The following is a 23,910-nucleotide window of genomic DNA, read 5'->3' on the forward strand; positions in this document are numbered from 1 at the left end:
CATGCATCCCGCGATTCTGTTTGTGTGATGGGTTCATCATTGCTCCAGGACATTTAGAATGATGCCTTAATACTTCATTCATCATTTTAGCTTTCTGTAGAATGAGACCATTGGAGGGATTTTCCTGCAATTCCTGTTCCAATGGGAAACCAATGGAAGAAATGTGGGGCTGCAGTCCAGTCCAAGAAAGTACAGACAACAATTAACCGGTTGCCGACCGCCGCACGACTTTATACTGCGGCGGTCAGCCTCGGCCAGGCAGAGTGACGTAGGGGTACGTCACTCGCCTGTCACTGACTTGTGAGCCAATTGCGGGCGCGCGCCCGCCCCGATCGTCCGCCGGTCACTCACGATCGCTCCGGTGAAGGGAGAAAGGCGGACGGCTTATGTAAACAAGCCGCCTGTCATTCTCCCTGGTGTAAAAATGAAGATCAGACGGTTCTACTATGTAGGACCGTTGATCTCTGTTTTTACACCAATAGCCATGTCCCTTTACAGTTAGAAACACGCCCCTAGGACACACTTAACCCCTCCCTCTCCAATACAGTTAACCCCTTCCCCGCCAGTGTCATTTTTGCAGTAACAGTGCATATGTATAGCACTGATTCCTGCAGTAATGTCACTGGTAACCCCAAAAGTGTCAATAATGTCAGTCAAGGGTCCGATCTGTCCGCCGCAATGTCGCAGTACCGCAAAAAAAATTGCAGATCGCCGCCATTACGCGTTAAAAAAAACACCAAAAATGACAAAAATCTTTCCCTTTGTTAGTAAACGCGATAACTTTTGCGCAAACCAATCAAAATACGCTTTTTGCAATTTTTTTTACCAAACATATGTAGCATAAAACAAATTGGCCGAAAATGTTAAAAAATTTTGATTTTTACATTTTTTTGGGGGGGAATTTCATATAAAAAAATGTGAAAAATATTGTTATTTTTGCAAAATTGACGCTCTTTTTTTTGTTTATAGCGCATGATCAAAAAATCGCACAGGTGATCAAATACCACCAAAAGAAAGCTCTGTTTGTGGGAAAAAAAGGACGTCAAATTTGTTTAGGTACAGCGTCGCCCGACCGCGCAATTGTCCGTTAAACTCACGCAGTAAAAAATCGCAAAAAACCCCCTGGTCTTTTAGCAGCCAAATCCTCCGGGGCTTAAGTGGTTAAAACATTCTTAGTAGTGCTCAACAAAAAATGTTTTTTTTTTTTGCCCATTGGAGAGATTTACCTTGAATTCCCATTCCTGATTTATATTCCTCTCTCCCTAGATCTGTGTGAAGATGAAGAGCTGCGCTCTTTGCTGCTGGAGCTGAAGCACAAGCATGACCTCATTATGAAGTCTCAGCAGAAGAACAAGTCCTCTCTGAGCCGCAGGAGCTCCAGCACTGGAAGCCACGGGTCAGTAAGAAACATAGTGCCAACTATACATTTAAATTCTCAGGCAATATTTTTTTACTAGGGAATCTGTTGGCTCAGCAGCCCGTACAGCTCTCCAATGCCACAGTTGAAGGCTTGTAATGAAAAATAATTTAATTTTTAATATACAATTGGCTATATTCGTCTCCAAGTCAGCACACTTGCTTGAAACGGTTGTTACTCTCACTGGTTCCTTGCGCTTGCATATGGTGAATTTCAGAGCGGAAGTTCGTGGATAGTTAATATAAAAGTGCCCTAATAGTCTATATATTAAAATGTGGATCACAGGTATTGCTGGGATGTGGGTCAGTTTAAAGTACACATAGGACCAGGGGCTGACTGGCAACTTTCGGCCCAGGGGGCAAGTACAAACCAGAGGCCCATGGTGCAGCGACTCAGCCCCCCTCCCACTCTCCGTCTTCCTGGCCTTCTTCTGACCCCCATTCCATGCTTAAGCTCCATTCCAGGTACTCTCTACTCACCAGCCGAATCCGGGTTCCAAACATGGCCAGCAGGGGCTGGTTGGTGGGAACTGAGAAAGTTTGGTCAGGGGTTGAACTTGAGGAGAGTCTCCAGTGGGGCATGGAACCGGCCTTTGCTCAGACACAGTTTACACCATCCATGCTGGGAGGGGGAGGCCTGCGCTCTGTCCTTGTCTTCATCACACACTCAGTAAGTCAGCAGCAGGGACTTTTTTCTTCCCTTCACCAGGAGTCCTTTAAGCATGTCTGTGGCAGAAGAGGTGCAGCCGGTTTATGGGGCATCAGAGCAGCCCAGGGGGCAGTTGCCCCCCTGCCCCCTGGCCCAGTCCTCCCTTGCATAGGACCCTATTTAAAATAGAGTGCAGACCATTTTTTTTTTTTTGCAGGACGCCGCAGAATTTACTTCACATTGCACCTACATTTTACGTGACATTCATGAAATGCAGATTGTGGTGGGGAGCCTGCCCTTTGGAGTGTTTTTTGCATAACATTGCAGAAAATACTCTGTGATAGAGGGAGAGGAGTAGAGACCTGCCAGTTATGTCATTAGGCTTTACTCCTCCCAGAAATGTTTTTTCTTATATACTGTATTAAAGTGCACCTGTGTCCTGGCTGCCTAAGTTCACACTATGAACCGCATGTGAATTGCACCGCATTCCTGTGTAGTTCACATGCAATTCTGTGCGGTGTAATTTGAGCCCATTCATTTTGAATAAGCTCAAATCGCACCGCATGGCACCAAAGAAGTGTAGGTTCTTTTTTTGAGCCGCATTGGACACTGGAACCGGATCACATGTTTTTTTTTTACCATGCGATCCGGTTCAGGCAACAACCTGATCTTGGGGTGTCGTTAACTTTGAATTGACACCCGCAGCAGATTGCAAAACACAGCGTTTGCGCAATGCAGTGCGGGAACACACAGAGATTGCAGCATTTCCCGCACTGCATCAGTGTGAACCGGGGTGTTTAAGGGCCGTTTCACACCATGCCCGCACATGAATTACACAGAAACGCACTGTGCGTTCCTGCATGATTCACACCGTATGCAAAATGCACTCCATTTGCGATCTGCAGCGGGTGTTAAAACAAAGTTACCGACACCCCAAACACAGGTCGCAAATTCAGTGCATTTTCCCACACCTGCCTGCACTGGATCGCATGGTACATTCTTACCTATGCGATCTGGTTGCAGTGCATTTTAGAAAGTATTGCATGCACTACTTTTGATGCAGTGCGATTTTAGCCCATTCAAAATGTGACTTGCACATGAATGCACAGCATGTTCCTGTGTGATTCATGTGCATGCATGGTGTGAACCGGCCCTAAATGTTCTTAACAAGCAGCTAAAGAGCATTAAAACTAGCCATTACTAACCTCTGTAGTTGCAGGCACTGTGGAGAAATTAATCTTCTAAGTTCACAACAGTCAACCTGTTCATTTGCCGTACATGGTACATGGACATGCCTAATTTTTCCTTCCTTTGTACATTTCTGCATTGGGTTTGTGCAAAAAGTACCTGCTTTCAATAAAAGCAACACCCAAATGAGTGCACTAACATCACCACTTCAGTCCGGCTATGTGCACTGGGGATCATGTAATAATAATTTTCTTTTTAAATTAGAAAAGCCCGAGCTTCAGTGAGATCCTTCTTATTCATTATAAAGCTGTAAGAGGTCCTGGCTGTGGCCAGATGTTTAGTGTATTGTCTGGCACAATCTACAAAGGAAGTCAAGTCTACTAGCTGAAGGTCAGAGTGGTTTCAGTAAATCGCGAGTTTCTATTTTTGACCCCTTCTACATTTACTGTGTTTAACAAGAATTGTAAGACAAATATACCAATATCCTGTTATGATAGGAAACAGCTGGTTAACTACAGTGCATTGCGAAAGTATTCCGCCCCCTTGAACTTTTCGACCTTTTGCCACATTTCAGGCTTCAAACATAAAGATATAAAACTGTAATTTTTTGTGTAGAATCAACAACAAGTGGGACACAATCATGAAGTGGAAAGAAATTTATTGGATATTTCAAACTTTTTTAAGAAATAAAAAACTGAAAAATTGGGCGTGCAAAATTATTCAGCCCCTTTACTTTCAGTGCAGCAAACTCTCTCCAGAAGTTCAGTGAGGATCTCTAAATGATCCAATGTTGACCTAAATGACTAATGATGATAAATAGAATCCACCTGTGTGTAATCAAGTCTCCGTATAAATGCACCTGCACTGTGATAGTCTCAGAGGTCAGTTTAAAGCGCAGAGAGCATCATGAAGAACAAGGAACACACCAGGCAGGTCCGAGATACTGTTGTGGAGAAGTTTAAAGCCGGATTTGGATACAAAAAGATTTCCCAAGCTTTAAACATCCCAAGGAGCACTGTGCAAACGATAATATTGAAATGGAAGGAGTATCAGACCACTGCAAATCTACGAAGACCTGGCTGTCCCTCTACAGCTGAGGTGGGAGACTCTGTCCATAGGACAACAATCAGTCGTATACTGCACAAATCTGGCCTTTATGGAAGAGTGGCAAGAAGAAAGCCATTTCTTAAAGATAACCATAAAAAGTGTTGTTTAAAGTTTGCCACAAGCCACCTGGGAATGAGCCGATATTCGATCCCTGTACAGTCCGCTTTAGGGTTCCAGGACATAATGACTACCCAGAATCACCTTCGTTTGTCCAAAAATTATAATGTCTTTACTCACTTTTTAAGCAAGGCTGCACTGCCTCAACCATCCAATTATGTACATATAACAAAATTCAAATACTTGCGCTATGTATTAAACTCAGTGCATCCAAACCTCTGTAGCTGCTGCTCAAAAAGTTCTATACAACTTATAAATGATCTAAAATATTACCTACAGTGTAGCCCACATCATAAACCAGAAAAATTAGGCGCTAAATAATAAAAATAAATATATACCCATCAGCCATACCATTATGACCACTGACAGGTAAAAGGAATATCTCGTTACAATGGCATCTTAAAATTGGTGGGATATGTTAGGCAGCAAGGGAACATGTTGTCCATGAAGGTAATGCAGTAAAAGCAAAAAAAAGTGGGCATGGCAGTTTGTTGTGTATGGTGTTTTGAAGCCCGTGGTGACCCGTGTCGACAGTCAAAAGCTTCTACAATGGTCACATGAACATCAGAACTGGACTACGGAGTAATGGAAGAAGGTGGCCTGGTCTGATGAGTCACCTTTCCTTTTACATCATGTGGATAGCCGAGTGCGTGTGCCTCACTTACCTGGGGAAGAGATGGCCCCAGGAATAAGAAGGCAAGTCGGCAGAGGCAGTGCGATGCTTTGGGCAATGTTCTGCTGGGAAACCGTGGGTCCTGCCATTCATGTGGATGTTAGTTTGGTGCCCATGCCTCAATGGGTCAGGGCTGTTTTATCAAAAGAGGGCCATACCTAATATTAGGTGGGTGGTCATAATATTATGGCTGATCGGTGTATATAATAAATGAATCAGTCCAACAGAAAAATTCAAAACTTAAAAGTGATCCATTCCTTTATCATCCATCTTCCTATAAAGTGCTCGGTGCTCAATAGATCATTAATAAAGTGCTCCAGATAAACATGCCGTAAAGTGTGGCTCACACCCCTCTTAACCCCCCCCCCCACCAGAGAAAATGGACCCTCAGCTATTCTGTCTGGGGGTCAGACTTGCTTGTATCTGGTGGTGGGTCCCACAGGTCTTCTCTTTCTTTGTATGCCTCCAACACACTGGTTCTATATATAGCTAACGCTATACTCGTTTTTCTCCAGGCTCAACAGGATAAAGTTCTCATAGTGTAGTATTTCAAATTTATTGAAAACGCAAAATGAAAATGACACTTACAGAGTATCCAGTCCAACATCGCTTTGCAATGTACCAGGGCCCATCGGGGTTTGCCGCATGCTCGGCGTACGTTCAACAGGTGGAGGAAGTGATATAAATGGTTAGGGAATCGGAAAATGCCTCCACGCGTTTCACTCCTTCCACAGGGCCTTATCAAAGACATGTTTTTCGATGTCTTTAATAACACCCAGTGGGAGGGGCGAAACGCGTCAAAGCAATTGCCAGTTCCCTAACCAATTACGTCACTTCCTCTACCAGTGGAATGCATGCTGAACACCAGAAGAGCCATGGTACGTTGCAAAGCGATGTTTGACTGGATACTTTGTAAATGTAATTAGAATTTTGCGTTTTAAATTTGAAATGCTACACTTTGAGAACTCTCTCCTTCTATTGAGCCTGGAGAAAAATCAAGTATAGTGTTAGCTAAAAATAGAACCAGCGTGTTGGAGGCATACAAAGAAAGAGAAGACCTGTGGTAAACCCCCCCCCTTCACCAGATACAAGCAAGTCTGACCCCCAACTGAAAATCTGAGGATCCATTTTCTCTGGTGCGGAGGGTAGGGTGACCAGACGTCCCCAGTTTCTGGGGACAGTCCCCGGATTGAGGACACTGTCCCCAGTCCAAGTCTGTCCCCGGTTTTGTCCCTGGATTCAGAGATGGATTAATGTAGACTGGGAATCCCATGCTGGCTGAGAAACAGCCTGGTGGCTCAGATGCAGATGCCCCCTGCTGGACGATCTCACTGCCGCTCCTGCTGCTGTTCATTGGAGGAGAGGCAGAGAACAGGAGATGAGTAGATGGGGGGGGGGGGGGTCTGTTTGTATACAGGTGGGGGCAGTAGGGGAGCAGGGGGTCATAGCTGATGCAGCTGTTGAAGAGATGGAGAGTTTAGCTATTGTGGGTGAAGGGCTAAAAGGTGTCTGCAGAGATAATCTGTGAGAGAAGGGTGCAGAGGTGAGCTTTGGATGTGGGGGCAAATGTGTATTATGTAGTCCTGTGCCCAGTGCTCTGTGTATTATGTAGTCCTGTACCCAACGCTCTGTGTATTATGCAGTCTTGTACCCAGCACTCTGTGTATTATGTAGTCCTGTGCCCAGCGCTCTGTGTATTATGCAGTCTTGTACCCAGCGCTCTGTGTATTATGTAGTCCTGTGCCCAGCGCTCTGTGTATTATGCCAGTCCTGTGCCATTTACCAATAAAATAAAAAAAAATATGTCCCCGGATTTCATTTTAAAAATCTGGTCACCTTAGCAAAGGGGCACAAGAGATGTGCACACTGCATGGCATGTTTATCTGAAGCACTTCAGCACTTAATGAACTTTTATGCACTGAGCACTTTATAGGAAGATGGATGATCATGGAATGGATCACTTTTCAGTTTGGATTTTTTTTCTGTTGGACTAATTAATTTATTATATACGTTTATGTACATATAGTATACTGTATAGGTTATAAAGATTTTATTATATTATTGTTATTACTATAATTTAATTAGGGTTTTAATATTAACAATATTTTTAAAAATATCATTTATAAAAGTTGTTTGTGTAATTGATATTATTTTATGTGAACCAATGTACAAATGTAGATGCCGCCCATGATTAAGCTGCAGGAGGGAAGGGGCGAAACATGCTGGGGGGCCTGGCTGGAGACTGCCACATACTTCTCTTAAGTGGATTTGCAGTGATGTGCAGCACGAGGGATTTTTTCTTCATTACATAGAGACATTATTTTATGACATTTACTTGAAAATGGTGGTTATTAATCAGCGCTTACCAATATGTAAATACTCCTAATAACCCAAATTAATTACTTGGCAGTAGGATATGGAGACCAATGGCTGCTAACATAAAGTGTATTCACCTAACACCTAACAACCTTTGTCAATTCACTTGAAAATGTCTTTAAGTTTATAATGACCATAGGCACACACACAAGGTGTGACAGGTGTGCCTGGGCACACCCTAGCACCCTGTGTGGTGCAGATTCCCCCTGTTTGGACCCCTGATATTTCACCAAAGCCCTCTAACAAGGCTCCTAAATAAAATTGTGAAAAAATAATAAAATTATAAAATACTGACACCAATCTCTGCCCTACTGACCCCCTCCATTGCTCTGCTGACGCCGTCAGTATATATACTTTACACATGCGCACACACATGCAAATGTGTTTAAGCTTTTGGGTGCACACCCTAATGCAATAGGCTGTGCACACCTATGATAAAGACACAATATTTAAACAATCCTTTTCAGAATTCCATACTGTAAATGACTGTGAATGTTTTTTCTGTTCTATGTCACAATAATCTTTTCTGCAGATTTTATCCTGATAAAACACGCATTATTTGGACAGTCATTTTAAATATTCTTTATACAGACATTTTAGCTATGTCTTGTTCTGTGACTGTCACAATAGTTTATCTTTCCTGTTGATTTTATACATCTTCCAGTGATCTGACAATTTGGTTGTTTCTCAGAAAGGTTGTGCGGCGTGCCAGCTTATCAGAGAGGACTAATATGTACAGACGGGAGTATGAGAAGGAGGCCGTCGTGTGGCAATGTCTTGTATCAGCTGAAGCAGAAGGAGCACAAGAGGAAGAGGAAGGTAGCCCCGATATACAAAGGGTAAGCAACACTCCATAAAGTGGTACAGTATACCTACCTCTAAAGTAATAGCGCAGCACTTAAATGTAATTAAACATACTGCAAATGTGCGTGTTTCACATACAACAAAATCCACATATCCCAAAATACAGAAGTGAATAAATGAGTAATATCCAAATCGCATTTGCAATTTAAATTAATTCCCCATAATTCAAATAATGACAATCTATGTATGCTACACTTAATTTCTAAAAACACCTTTTCTACAGTGTGCAAATCCAATCCATAGTGTGCAATACCATCCACCACTGTAATCCTCAGGTGTGCCTTATTCAGATGGCCCTAAAGCGGAGTTCCACCCAAAAATAGAACTTCCGCTTTAAAGCGGTTGTATACTTAAAAAAAATAATAATAAAAAAAAACCCTGCAAGACAAAGGCATAATGAGCTAGTATACATCGCATACTAGCTCATTATGAATTACTTACCTTAGAACGAAGCCCCGACATGGACCCCCGGACACCGCTGTGGGAGCTGACATGATCCCTCGGCGTCTCTTCCGGGTTCGGTGGCTCCGGCGCTGTGATTGGCCGGAGCCGCGATGACGTCACTCCCGCGCATGCGCGTGGGAGTCATTTTCCGGCAAGCAACCAGCAAGGAAAGCTGAAGGTCCGCCGGACCTTCAGAGCGCATGCGCCGCTCGCGTGAGCGGCTGCATGCAGTGCAAATGTCTCCTAAACCGTGCCGGTTTAGGAGATATTAATTGTACCTACAGGTAAGCCTTATTATAGGCTTACGTGTAGTTAAAAGTGGCAAAAAGCAGTATACTACCGCTTTAAAGCCTCCTGACCCCCTGACATGCCACATTTGGCATGTCATTTTTTGGGGGGGGGGGGAGCAGGTACCTAGTTTTGACAGGTACCCGCTCCCACTTCCGCTCAGGCCACCTAGGCCGCTCGAGCAGAAGTTCTCCTCTCCCCCTCCCTCCCTAAAATCTTCTCGGACATGCCACAGGACCCAGAAGATTGCCCGTCCACTTAGAACCCACAGCGTGGGTATAGGATTGTGTATCTGGGATTGTATGGTTGGGCTTTCCTTAATGTTTTTTTTGTTTTTTTATTGGTTGAGCCAGATGGACTTGTGTCTTTTTTCAACCTAACTAACTATGTAACTATGGGCAGTGTGCACCCGGCTGTTAAGCCGCAAGCTTTCACAGCCGGGTGCCCACACTAGAGATGCCGGTGCCATGGGGAGAAGAGGGAGAGCACTGGACCGTGGGACAGGGCAGTGTGTGTTTATTAAAAGTCAGCAGTACACTTTTTGTAGCCAGTGACTTTTAATAAACACAAAAACGGCTGGAACTCAGCTTTAAGGAACAAAAAAGGTCAGAGACCGCAAGAAATTAGTATATCCTCAAGAACTTTCCTTGGCAGTCATTTTTGTTGGCATTCAGCTACTCATCATCATCATCATCATCAAGGGTTGAATAGCCACAGAAAAGTTTGCTCATAGTGGAAAACATATAAAATGTATTAGTGCAGCACAAGAATCACACTCGCATTTAGTCCCCATTCACACTAGCGCGACTTGTCAGGCGACTTGGTCACCTGACAAGTCGCGCTGGGTTGCCTGCCATAGATTAGCACAGGACCTGTTCTAATAGGAGCAACACAAGTCGCTCCGACTTAGAAAAAGGGTCCTGTACTACTTTGGGGCGACCTGCATTGACTTCAATTATATGAAGTCCGTGCATGCCGCGCCGAGGTCGCGGTGCACGCTGTGCACCGCGACTTCACAGGTCGCCCCAGCAAGTTGGGTCGCCGCTGTGTGAACGGGGTCTAAGACAGGAAAAACATTGGCATCTTTGTTTATCACAGCAAACGCCTATCACAATCAATGCCTCTGCATAGTCCTGCCAATGTCCCGCCCACTGTGATGACATCACGATCCCACCCACTCCAGTGATCTCCACTTGCTGCTGGGTCCTGTGCTGAGCGGCCAACCTCCTGTGTTCACAGTGCGTCAGGCCGGTGGCTCTATGCAGGACCCGGAAGCAAGTGGAGATCACTTCAGTGATTTTCAGCTTCTAGGTCAGAGGTGCTCATCGTTTTGAGAAGCGAGGGCCACTTAAGTGATTTGGTAACTGCTCGCGGGCCACAATCAAATAAAATGGTTCAGAATTTAGAACTTTTTTATTTTGAATTTTGAAGCGATTGTAAAGGAAAAAATTAAAAACATCTCTATACTTACCTGCTCTGTGCAAAGAAACCTGGCTGATCCGGCCTGGCTATGCCCTCCCCTCTGTAAACTGATTACGGTTTATCATGGCTGCTTAGCCCTGACACTGTGGTCAGTTTACATGCCTCCCTCATCCGCTCTCTCTTCTGTCCTCCTCTCCCCCGTCCTCCCCCCCCCTCCCTCCCTGCCTGTCAACTCTTACCACTGAGAACCCCCCCCCCCCCCCACCCCACTCCTGCTGCTGAAATACCTGTAGAAAATACACACAATTTCCTCTGTTAGAAAGCGTCCTATGCTGCAGTGTATGTTTTTTCTAAAAAAATATGCCCATTACTACCTGATTTCAGAGCATCACTCTGCGCTCACGTGACCCCTCACTGCTCCCCTCCTTCCTGGCTAACGTCTTGGCTCTCTTCTCCTCTCCTCCCCTCCTCCCATAGCAATGAAGGATTCTCGCCCCCCCCAGCCCTAGCTGTCAGATCGGGAGAGGGAGCAGAGAGGAGTCACGTGAGCGTTCTGAAATCAGGAAGAAATTGGAATCTTTTTTACAAAGAACATTCACTGCAGCATAAGATGCTTTCTAACGGAGGGGATTGTGTGTAGTTTACAAAGTGGCTTAACAATCACTTCAAGTTAAAAAATGTTTAGGCTCTAGAACTACTTTAATAAACATTTTCCTTCTGTAGCCACTAAATGTTGGCGGGAGGGAGAGGAGGAGAATCCAGCTTTCAGTGGTTGCAGGAGGAAAATTGAGAGGATCGGTTCCTGTATATACCACTCCCGCTACCCATCCTGTCTCAGGCTCCGTTCACATGTCAGCGTATGGATCGCGGGCAGAACCGTCGCGGTTCCGCCCGCGATCTGGAGATTATTGCAAATCGCGGGACGCCTGTGCGTTGCCCGTTGATTTGCAATAGCCCCCCAAACGCTGAGCGATGTTGCCGCGATTTCCGCCTGCCGAATCGCGGTAACATCGCGCAAAAAAATCGCGGGATGCAATACGCTCCAAAGAAGCTCTTGTACTTCTTTGGGCGTAATGCGTCCCGCGATTTTTTTTTGCGCGATGTTACCGTGATTCGGCAGGCGGAAATCGCAGCAACATCGCTCAGCGTTTGGGGGGCTATTGCAAATCAACGGGCAACGCACAGGCGTCCCGCGATTTGCAATAATCTCCGGATCGTGGGCAGAACCGCGGCGGTTCTGCCCGCGATCCATACGCTGACATGTGAACGGAGCCTAAGTGTAAACAGAATGTGACAAGGAGGCCATAAGGGCCCCCTGGAGCATGGGGTGGGGTTGCCATTGCAAACCCTGACACTACACCAATGGTTAAGGATGTGTGGTATAAACACATCTCAACTATGGGGTTTACTACCCCCAAACCGCAAATGTAATTGAGCCCTTACTATCCTGAGTCGCCTATAGGCTGCTTTCACACTGGTGCACTGCCGTTTACCAACACCACAGGTGTAGCACAGTGCACCTGCAGCTTTCCTGGGGGGGTTAGCTGCACTTTGCCATAGACTTCTATTATATCTTGTGGGAGTGTTGCAATTTTTGAAAGTGCGCCAAAACTAGGAGTTTTTTGGGTGCTTTCAGAAAGGGCACCAAACCTGCAGGATATAATAGAAGTCTATGTCTCAGTGCAGCTAACCTGTAGGAAACCCGCAGGTGCACTGTGCTACACCTGCAGATCAGTGTGAAAGTAGCCTAATAGTTGCTAACCCTTTTATAGGTGCTAATATGCCCATTGCAAAAGCTCAGTGTATGTGTTGTTTAAGACACCAACCTTTTCTTCTTCCAGCTTTTGTTGTCATCACTAGGCTGCTAGAAAGGTCCTAGGCGAAGTGCACTTGGTATCACTCTGCCTGGGACAGGAGCCGGCGCTTCAGGGGAAGTATCAGCTTATGCTCTCTCTGTGGCTGTCTGCTTCCTTCGATGCCGACTCTATGCACTCTGATGCTCTGGGAAGGCGGGTCAGCAAGCCCAGATCTCGATGAATGGGTTGCCAACCCCGAGCATGCGCTTCCCTGGTTTGGAGCCAAGGGCCTTATCAGAGGGCTCCGTGGGCCACAGGTTGAGCGCCCCAGTTCTAGGGGCATTGGACAGGTATGGTCAGTGCCGCTGTTAGAAATCTTGGGGCCCCATACAGCCCTCCTGATCGGGCCTCCCAACCTCGCCTACACCTGCCCCCCCCCCCTGGGGTGCAGTGGAACAGCAGCGCTGACATCATCTGCCTACACCTCAAAAATTGAAAAAAGTCCCTCCTCTGCTCCCACCTCCTGATGGGGCCCAGGGAAATGTAATTTAACCACTTGTACATATACTGCGGCACTCTGCCGCTACTGGGCAAAGTGACGTATGCGTGCGTCACTCGCTCAGCCGCCTGTGGGGGGTGAGCACGCGCCGTCGGCGGCGCGCTCCCGCCCCCGCTCGTTCCCTGGGGAGCTAGCGCGAGTGACCAGCGGCTTCGATGGCCACCGGTCACTTGCGATCTCCCGTAGCAGAGGGAGAAAGACAGACGGCTGATGTAAACACAGCCGTCTGTCATTCTCCCTGAAGTGATCACAGAGGCTATGTGATCCTGCTATATAGGATCGCATGTCTCTGTAATGATCTAACAAGCCACGCCCCCTGACAGTTAGAATTACGCCCCTAGGGTCACATTTAACCCCTTGATCACCAATAAAGTTAACCCCTTCCCTGCCAGTGTCATTTTGACAGTAACAGTGCATATTTATAGCACTGATTACTGTAGTAATGTCACTGGTACCCCCAAAAGTGTCAAAAATGTCAGTCAGGGGTCCAAACTGTCCGACGCAAAAAAAAAAAAATCGCAGATCGCCGCCAGTACTAGTTTAAAAAAAAACAATAAAAATGACATAACTCTTTCCCTTAGTTAGTAAACGCAATAACTTTTGCGCAAACCAAATAAAATATACTTATTGCGATTTTTTTTTTACCAAAAATATGTAGCAGAAAACAAATTGGCCTAAAACGTTAAAAAATTTAGATTTTTAATTTTTTTTTTTTTTGAGAATTTCATATAAAAAAAAGTGAGAAATATTGTTATTTTTTCAAAATTGTCGCTCTTTTTTTGTTTATAGAGCAAAAAAAAAAAATCACACAGGTGATCAAATACCACCAAAAGAAAGCTCTGTTTGTGGGGAAAAAAAAGGACGTCAATTTCGTTTGGGTATAGCATTGCACGACCGCGCAATTGTCCATTAAATTCACACAGTGCCGAATCGCAAAATAGGGCCTGGTCTTTGAGCAGCCAAATCCTCCGAGTCTAAAGTGGTTAAGCCCTGGTAAGCATGTAGGAGTGAGGTGTGGACTAGTAAAATCCATTTATTTTTTTGGCAGAAATTAACAATAAAGCTGCCCTGGGACCCCCTTTTTAGATGATGCGGCCTGAGCCCAGTACAGCAGGACTGGTTGTACTGCCTTATCGGGGGCCCTGGATATGGTATATATATATATAGTTGCTTTGGCTCCAAAAAATAGAAACTTAGCATGCCTGAAATTTTTCTTTACTCACACACTGGTCCAACAGTGTACGATTAATCACTACTACATTGTTTTTATAGCTAAAACCATAATGATCCATTGGCTCTATTTGTGTAGTCCCTGATTACTACTTTTAGTAAATAATTGCTAGTGGTTTTAGTAACCTGATTAAGCTAGTACAAAATTGACCGTGTGCTTGTGCCCTAAATGTGACTTCCTGCAGATCGGTTACAGTCACAGTTACATGCCAAAATTAAAGAGAATGAAAGGGTGCTGATTAAGCACGTGCTTGTTTTTAAACCCTAGTTAACCCCTACAGGTTAAATAAAATACGGTGGTATTTGGCAGATTATATCACGCCTTACCTAATGTGCTAAATTTAAATCCAAATACAATGGGAATAAATTGTCAGAAAGTAAAATGTAGTCTTAACCACTTTACCACCGGAGGATTTTGCTGTCTTCCGTCCAGGCCACTTTTTGCGATTCGGCGCTGTGCGACTTTAACTGACAATTGCGCGGTCGTGCGACGCCGTACCCAAACGAAATTTACGTCCTTTTTTTCCCACAAACAGAGCTTTCTTTTGGTGGTATTTGATCACCTATGTGATTTTTACTTTTTGCGCTATAAACAAAAAAAGAGCGTTTATTTTGAAAAAATAACAATATTTTTCACATTTTTTTATATGAAATTCCCCCCCAAAAAAATGTAAAAATCAAATTTTTTTAAAATTTTTGGCCAATTTGTTTTCCGCTACCTATGTTTGGTAAAAAAAACCAAGATAAGCGTATTTTGATTGGTTTGCGCAAAAGTTATTGCGTTTACTAACTACGGGAAAGATTTCTGTCATTTTTGGTGTTTTTTTTTAACGTGTAATGGCGGCGATCTGCGATTTTTTTTGCCGGACTGCGACATTGCGGCGGACAGATCGGACCCTTGACTGACATTTTTGACACTTTTGGGGGTACCAGTGACATTACTGCAGTAATCAGTGCTATATATATGCACTGTTACTGTAAAAATGACACTCGCAGTGAAGAGGTTAATTTTATTGGAGAGGGAGGGGTTAATGTATGCCTGGTGCTTACTGACGTGTGGGGGGGAGGTGACTTTGTGAGACAGGGACAGATCGGATGTCCAGCTATGCTGAACACTCCGATCTGTCACTCCCTGTCACTATGGAGATCCGCCCGCTGTGTTTACACAAGCGGGCGGATCTCCAGACTCGATCCCTGACGATCGGGTAAGAGCAGCGGCGATCGCCGCTGCTCCTCCCCTGGCCCGACTCCCGCTGTGAATGAAAACAGCGGGAGCGCGCCTCCGGCGGCGCGTAAGCGCCGCCTACAGGGGGAGGAGTCCAGCGACGTAGGTCTACGTCGCTGGACGGGATCGTGGCAAAGTGCCGCAGTAGCCTCCATGTGAGTGGAGGTAAAGTGGTTAAAGAATCATAATACCACAATTTCTAATTCAGTGCAGCTGCCCCTTTAAGTAGAAAGATCCCCTCTGTAATACCGTATATACTTGAGTATAAGCCGACCCGAATATAAGCCGAGGCACCTAATTTTACCACAAAAAAATGGGAAAACTTATTGACTCGAGTATAAGCCTAGGGTGGGAAATGTAGCAGCTACTGGACCCAACTGGATTACCACGAGACCCAAAACAGGGGCTGCGGGCATGGTACAGGAGATGCAGGGCTGTGGGCATGGTACAGGAGATGCAGGGCTTTGGGCATGGTACAGGAGATGGTACAGGCATGGCACAGGAGATGGTACAGGCATGGCACAGATATGGCACAGATGGTACAGGCATGGTACAGGAGATGCAGTGCCACGGGCAATTGTCCGTTAAAGTCACGCAGTGCCGAATCGCAAAATAGGCCCTGGTCAGGAAGGGGGTAAAATCTTCCGGGGCTTAAGTGGTTAAGATAAAAAAAACCTTCTGCCTTTACAACTTCTTTATGCCCTGTTCACACCTGAGCGTTTTTCAGCTCGTAAAACGCTCATCTTTCAAGTCTCAAAACGTTCAACAAACAATATCCCATTCATTTCAATGGCCCCTGTTCACATCTGAGCGTTTTGTCACCTGAAGCTCAAAAAGGTACATGAGCTCCTTTTTTTGGCAGATTACAAACGTTTTTGTAAGGCCCCTTTCACACAGGGAGTCAGTTTTTCTCAGCGGGGGATCGATCCGCCAATCCCCGCTGAGCAGGAGGATGGCAGTTCTGTCTCCATGCTGTGTGTGGAGACGGAGCTGTCAGGTCCCTCTGTTCTCTATGGGGGAATCGGATGGGAACAGACTGCCTGTCCGTTCTCATCCGATCCGATTGGCTGGACAGATGGAAAATAGTGTTTCCATCCGTCCAGATTTGACGGATCGGACCGGATGTCACGGACATGTCTCCGCTGACATCTGATGCCCCATAGGGATGCATGGGACATCCGTTCAGATCCACCTAAAAAACTGACGTCTGAACGGTCCGCAAGTGTGAAAGGGACCTTAGATGTCAATGCCTGCCTCCAAACACCTGCAAAAAATGCCCAAAAAACGCCTGAAAAACGCCCAAACGCCTAAAAATTATACTCTCAGGTGTGAATGGAGCCTTAAGGGTGAACTGCTGGAAGAAAAACATTGATCCAAATACATTCCTCAGCAGCCACAAAGGATATAAATCCATTTTGTGTGCACCATATGCCTTTCCAAATCCAGATATTGTAGCAGTGACATCATCACTGTGCTGTATATAGTCTGTGCAGGGAGCAGAGCTGGGGTAGGGACTCAGCAGCTCTACTGACTACAGGAGGGGGCGGAGACAAGACCAGTCACTCTGCACTAGGAGAGAGAGCAGCAGTGACTGGTCTTTATTACAGGAAGCTTCTCTACGGAGGCAAAGTTTCCCACTGGGTTACTGCACAGGTCTGGAAGAAACAGCATACTTAGGCTGGGTTCACACTATTGCGATGTGGGAACCAGTGCGATACCACTGCCCTATGTGAACCACTGTGGGTGTAAATACAAAGTTAATGACACCCCCGGATTGGTTTGCAGATCGCAGTGCAAACTGCCAAATGGTGCAGGAATCGGATCGCATGGGTGTTCACATAGGAGCTAGGCAGTGCTAGGACAAGGTCATCTAGCCCCAGGGCAAAGACGCCAAACTGTGTCGTTTCCCCCCCCCCTCCCCTGTTTCTGATGTACAAGCTTGGATACTACCCCCAGCAGTCACTCACTTGTTAAAATCACTGCCAGTGTCACTTCTCCTGTCAGCCCTGTAACAGAAGACAGCCACCCAGGGCCGGGACAAGGGGTGGGCAAGAGGGGAAGCTGCCCTGGGCACTGTGATATCATGTGAAGCAGGGGGGGGCACCACATGGAGATGGGGGGGGGAGGATTTGTGTTGGAAGGGGGCATTTGTGGGGGGTGGCGGGGGTAAGTATTGTTCTAGGAGGGGAATGTTAGGACTAGAGTGCTAAGACTGGTGATTTAGGGGGATTTGTGTTGGGATGGGGGATGAGGGAAGAAGATTTGTGATAGGAGGAACGACTTTGTGCTGGGAGGGGGGAGTTGAAGTGGAGGGGAGATGATGTGTACTTGAAGGGGAAATTTTAGGTGTAGAGGATTTGTGCTGGGAGGGGGTGCATTTTTTTTTTTTTGAGGTAGGGCCATTGGAACTGGGGGCATTTGAGGAATGGGGGGGGGGGTAAAGATTAGTGCTGAGCAGGGCTATTTCATCAGGGGAGTGTATTTGTACTGAGAGGAGAGGGAATTTATCCTTAGGGGGTAAGCATGCAGATTAGTGCTCAGTGTTTTTGTGGGGGATTTTTTTTGACACATAATGTTCATACATTTTAGGGGAAAGGGGGGGGGAGGGGGGCGCAGTATGGCATGTTCACCCTGGGCTCTAGATGACCTTGCCCCGGCATTGAACCACCCCTTCCCTACAATAAACCATTACCCCTTCCCTACAATAAACCATTGCGCCCAGGGCAACTGTCCCTCCTGCCCACCCCTCGTCCTGACCCTGGAGCTAGGGATGGGTGCAGGGGGATTTTATAGAAAAAGTGTAGCTGTTGTTTATCATAAGTAGGCCTGAATCAGGTGCATCACATACAACTCCAGGACCATGTAAGTCCACCCTGAGTCATGATAAAAAGCACAGTGTAGGTTTAATCATAAGTGGGAAACTCAAGCTAGCATAATAGTGTGTGGGGGTGTAGATCTGGAACAGTTAGAGCAGCTCTGACAATTACATCTGAAGATCTCATTATGTGGAGAGATATTGGTCTGGCTGAGTAATCAGGTGTCTGGGTATTCTGCTGGCGCCCCCTGTGTGGGGACTTCAGCATAGAACTGAGTGTACAATACACGGGGTGATGACATCATCACATGTACAGTCACTATTAGCACACTGCTGTGTGACAAATGGCAGCTGTGTCATCTTATGTGGGATCAGTAAGCAATGTATAGAAACTCAGTAGCACCATTGTACTTTTATATATTATATCGACATTTTTTTTTTTTATTATTTATTTCAGGTACTTATATAGCTCTAACGAGCAGGGCCCTCTGATTCCTCCTGTATTGAATTGTACTGTAACTCTATTGTCTTCCCTCACATTGTAAAGCGCTGCGCAAACTGTTTGGCGCTATATAAATCCTGTATTATAATAATAATAATAATCAACATTTTTTTTTTATTATTTATTTCAGGTACTTATATAGCGCCAACAATTTATGCAGCGCTTTACATATATTGTACATTCACATCAGTCCCTGCTTTCAAGGAGCTTACAATCTAAAGTCCCTAACCCACATTCATAAATACACATTTCCGGGCCATTTTAGACAAGAGCCAATTAACCTACCAGCATGATATATATATATATATATATATATATATATATATATATATATATACTGTATATACTGTATATATATATATATATATATATATATACATACACATATTTATATAAATATATATATATATATATATATATATATATATATATATATATGTATACAGTATATTAGTGATCGATCAATATCGGTTTTTCATTGCCGATACCGATATTTTGGCCATTGCATATCGGTATCGGCGGATATTGGCCGATATTTTGTACATTTAAAAACAAAAAAAATTATTTTTAGCACTTGACAGGTACTCTTGTGGAGGGATCTGTGGGTCTAAAAGACCCCAAACCCCTCCTCTGCACTTAAAAGCATTCAAAACGCCAAGTTTGTCTGTTTTGAATGCAGTCATTTTTTTTAATTTGGCGCCTAGTATCCGGAAGTGATGTCATGATATCACTTCCAGGTTTTACATGGAGACCCGATCAGAGGCGAATGCGGCTTTGATTGGGTCTTTCGGCAGCCATGCAGGATGGTTACCCGGGTCTCCCGGTGGGACGGGAGACTTGGGCGAGCTGCGGAAGGCGACGGGAGGGCGGGGGGATGTCCCCTCCCGCTCCTTGTAATGACAGCTTCTAAGCCACATCGGTTGACATTACAAGACAGCCGACCGTCGGCTATGGACGCCGGTACCACGGTGATGCCTCTAGCTGCAGGTATCACTCCGGTACAAGCACTTTCCCGAAATTCCAGCAATATCGGTCACCTTGGTGGCCGATTCCGATATATCGGGGAAAGTGCAGATCGGCCCCCCGATATATCGGCCTTGCCGAAAATCGGTCGATCCCTCATATATATATATACCTATATACAGTATATATATATATATATATATATATATATCTGACAAAAGTGAGTACACCCCTCACATTTTTGTATATATTTTATTATTTATTTTATTATATCTTTTCATGTGACAACACTGAAGAAATGACACTTTGCTACAATGTAAAATAGTGAGTGTACAGCTTGTATAACAGTGTAAATTTGCTGTCCCCCCAAAATAACTCAACACACTTAATTAATGTCTAACGCTTTTGTGTTAAATTGTATTGTAACTGTACTGTCTCCCTTAATAATATTAATTATTATTATCTATATTATCCATCCCTCCATATCTAACACACACACTTTTTTTTAACCACAACGTTTTTATTTTTGCATTTTTATCATTTAATGAACAGACACATTTCTACAACTAATGTAATAGTGTAACTTCAGTGTTGTTCACCCCAATGTGTGTCCAAAAGTGTCAAAGCCATTCCCAGAATAGAGGGAAACAGCTCCCTCTAGTGATGATTAAGGAAACTCTTCTTGCAACACAGAGATATACCATAGGTAGGTCCCCTTCTTCCTGTGAAGGTATCATATTTATAAAGCAGTGAATGAGACATACATTTACTGATGGTAAAATTATTGGCTATAACTTAAAACACATGCCCCATGAAGATTCACCTACAGTGAATATTTGCTGAATGTCACTTGTACATAACACATTTATGTTATGTACAAGTAGTTAAAGGCAAACCATGGATCTTCTAAGATTACACCGCAGAGTAACGACAAATGGCTTCTATCATGGACTCAGAGGGTACAATACTGCTTGCTGCATTTGTTTTTCCAGTAGAAAATCATCCAGTGGAATTAAACACTAGCTGCTACAGGGTGGCAGCTCCGCGCATGATCACCACGATCCTTCACTTCTGCCTGCAAGCCGATCTGCATATCCTCCAGCCCCTGACGATTGTCCGTAAACCACACAGAACGGGGATCTGGGGTGCATTTAACCACTTCAATACAGGGCACTTTCACCCCCTTCCTGCTCAGGCCAAATTTTCAACTTTCAGCGCTGTTATACTTTGAACGTCAATTGTGTGGTCATGCAACACTGTACCCACATTAAATTTTTATCATTTTTTAACACACAAATGGAGCTTGGTGGTATTTAATCACCACTGGGTTTTTTACATTCATTGTTAGAAAAAAGTCTGATTTAAAAAAAAAAATTTGTTATAACATTTTGCAAATAATCAATTGTTCTTCATAAATTCAGGCAAAAATGTATACTGCTACATTTCTTTGGTGAAAATACCCCAAATCTGTGAGTTATAGAGCCCACAAACTATGGTGTATGTTAGGGATCGACCGATTATCGGCAAAGCCGATATATTTTGAGGGCCGATATGCACTTTCCCCGATATATCGAATACGGTGGCCGATATTACCGATATTTTGGAAACTGCTTGTACCAGAGTGATGCCTGTAGCTAGAGGCATCACCCCGGTACTTACTTCCATAGCCGAAGGATGACTGTCTTGTAATGACGACCGATGCAGCTGAGAAGCCGCCCGGTGGAATGGGAGACCCGGGCAACCAGCCTGCATGGCCACCGAAGACCCGATCAAAGCCGTATTCGGCTCTGATGAGGTCTCCATGTAAAAAATGGAAGTGATGTCATGACATCACTTCCGGGCACTCGGCGCCAGATTAAAAAAATGACAGCATTCAAAACAGCCAAACTTGGCGTTTTGAATGCTTTTAAGTGCAGAGGAGGGGTTTGGGGTCTTTTAGACCCCCAGATCCCTCCACAAGAGTACCTGTCAAGTAAAAAAATAAAAAAATAATTTATTTTTTTAAATGTACGAAAATACCGATACGCAATGACCAAAATATCGGCATCGGCAATGAAAAAATTATATTGGTCGATCCCTAGTGTATGTATATATATATATATATCTATATATATATATATATATATATATATATATATATATATATATATATATATATATACCGTATATATGTGTATATGTGAAAATCGATTAATCCCGTGTACTGCTGGTCTCTCTTTATTGAGGCCCGAAATTGCCAGAACAGTACAAATATCCCCCAAATAACCCTTTTTGGAAAGCAGACAGTCCAAGGTATTCAGTAAGAGGCATGGCAAGTTTTTTGAAGTTGTAATTTTTTTGTCACTATTTTTGGGAAAATGAAGAAATTAAAAAAAAAATGTTTTCACAATTTTTATTTTTTTTACATACTGTCACCAATGCAGACACATATTGGTGTGACACATATTGGTGTTCAGGGTCACTGACTAGTGACATTAAAAAAAAAAAATGATTTCTAATAATTTTTTAATGGTGGACAGAGTGGGTGACACACCTTTACTGCCACTCCTTCATTGCTCAGTCAGCTAATAGAGGTGTGCTCTTGACCAAGCTATGCCACTATCTCAGTGGAGGTCAGGGGGCCAGCTTTGTTGTCCAACAGGGTTGTATGGATTTCAAATCAGGCTAGACTGGATTACGATTCCTCCCCCATTAAAGTTCCTATATATGTTATTCAATTGAGTTTTTAGCTGCTTTCCTGCAGTTCTAAAACAAGCATTTTCCAGCAGAAAAGAAGAATGGTCTATTGTATATAAAACTCCTTAAGACCATTTCATATAGTATCTAGAGAAGTAATTGATGCATGGGAAGAAGTACGATGGTAATCTATTTAGTCACAGCAGTATAATAGTGTTTTTTATGTTTGTCTTTACAGAGTAAACCCTTGGATCCTGACCCAGTCCGAGGAAGTCACGATAACTTTTCAGAAGCCCAGTACCATAATGGGTACTGCTCTCCAGTCCCTCCTTTTTATTGTTCTCAAACCATTTCTGACTCACCAGTTCCTACCCCCCTTTCCAATGGCAGCTCCAACTACTCCCTGTCCTCGTATACACAAAGCCCTGTGTGGAGCAGCATCTTGGACCAGGCCCCAATTACACTTTCTGAGCTGAAGCGGCAGAGGATGGTAGCAAAGCAGAGCAGGTACCTGGCAAGGAGTACGAGTGAGTTGCTTGGGTCCGGCAATGTAGACTACGCTAGTGATCCTGGCACACCCCCATGGTGTTCCAATGGTACGCCTGTGTACTATACACCCACTAGTGGGGATCCCCCAATTTTACGGCTAAAAGCTACATCTGAAGAAGAAGAGGAAGAAGCCAGTAAAATCTTACGATGCTGTCGGCTGTCATGACTGCAGCTTCTATAAAGTCCTGTATCTGTGTTATACGCAGAGCAAAGTGTACATATATATATACTATATGACCAAGAGTTTGTGGATACCTGACCATCACAACTATATGAGCTTGTTGGACATACCATTCCACAACCATGGGCATTAATATGAAATTGACACCCTTCCTGTTTTGTGGCATTGGTTAGCCTCCACTCTTATGGGAAGGCTTTCCACATGATTATGGGGTTTTTCTGTGTAAATGTGTTCCCATTCACTCATAAAGAAATTTGATGTTGCTCAAAATTGGCATTCCCTTTCATTAGGTGTTCAGTAGGGTTAGGATCATGGCTCTTTGCAGGACACTTGGGTTCCTCCACACCAAACTTGTCCAACCATCTTTATAGAGCTGACTTTGTCCAGGGGTGCTGAAACAGAAAAGGGCCTTCCTGTAAGTGAAAACAAAATTAAAAAAATAAGAAATATGTTAATACTTGGAATAAAGTTGCACAGAGAGGTTGTGAAACTCCTCTTCTTGTGTCCCCCGCTGGCGCTCCTGGTGCTTCTCCTCTGTCCAGCGCCGAGCCCTGCTACTGCATCTATTGACACAGACAGTGAAAATAAGCCCCACCCCCCGCTCCCTCCTCGCTGGCTTTGAGTGACAGCACTGGGAGCCAATGGCTCCCAATGCCCCAGCAAAGCCAGTGAGACCCAGAAGTGAGGGGAGAGAAGAGCTGCAGATGTGCACAGGGCTGGATCGAATGAGGGCTCAGATAATTAAAAGGTGGGTGAGGGGTGATGCTGATGCCTAAACATTTTTTACCTTATGTAAGGATTGCATTAAGTTAAAAAAATGTTTAGACTTTAGAACCACTTTGCCACAAGGTTGCAATCTCACAATTATCT

At 44.4% G+C, this 23,910-nt stretch overlaps 1 protein-coding gene across 2 annotated transcripts in view; it reads left to right on the forward strand.

Moving 5' to 3' along the window:
- The window catches only part of PPP1R16B (protein phosphatase 1 regulatory subunit 16B), a 123,625-nt gene extending 100,249 nt beyond the window's left edge, over positions 1–23,376 (forward strand). For both annotated transcript variants that reach the window (XM_082271376.1, XM_082271375.1), the window contains exons 9-11: positions 1,267–1,396; positions 8,218–8,365; positions 22,549–23,376. In XM_082271376.1, the coding sequence (XP_082127502.1) occupies positions 1,267–1,396; positions 8,218–8,365; positions 22,549–23,025 (755 nt within the window). In that variant the 3' untranslated portion in view covers positions 23,026–23,376. The remainder of the gene's footprint in view (positions 1–1,266; positions 1,397–8,217; positions 8,366–22,548) is intronic.
- The last annotated feature ends 534 nt before the right edge of the window (positions 23,377–23,910 follow it).

This window comes from Pelophylax lessonae, assembly GCF_965119305.1.
Source record: "Pelophylax lessonae genome assembly, chromosome: 11".
Classification (NCBI taxonomy): Eukaryota; Metazoa; Chordata; class Amphibia; order Anura; family Ranidae; genus Pelophylax; species Pelophylax lessonae.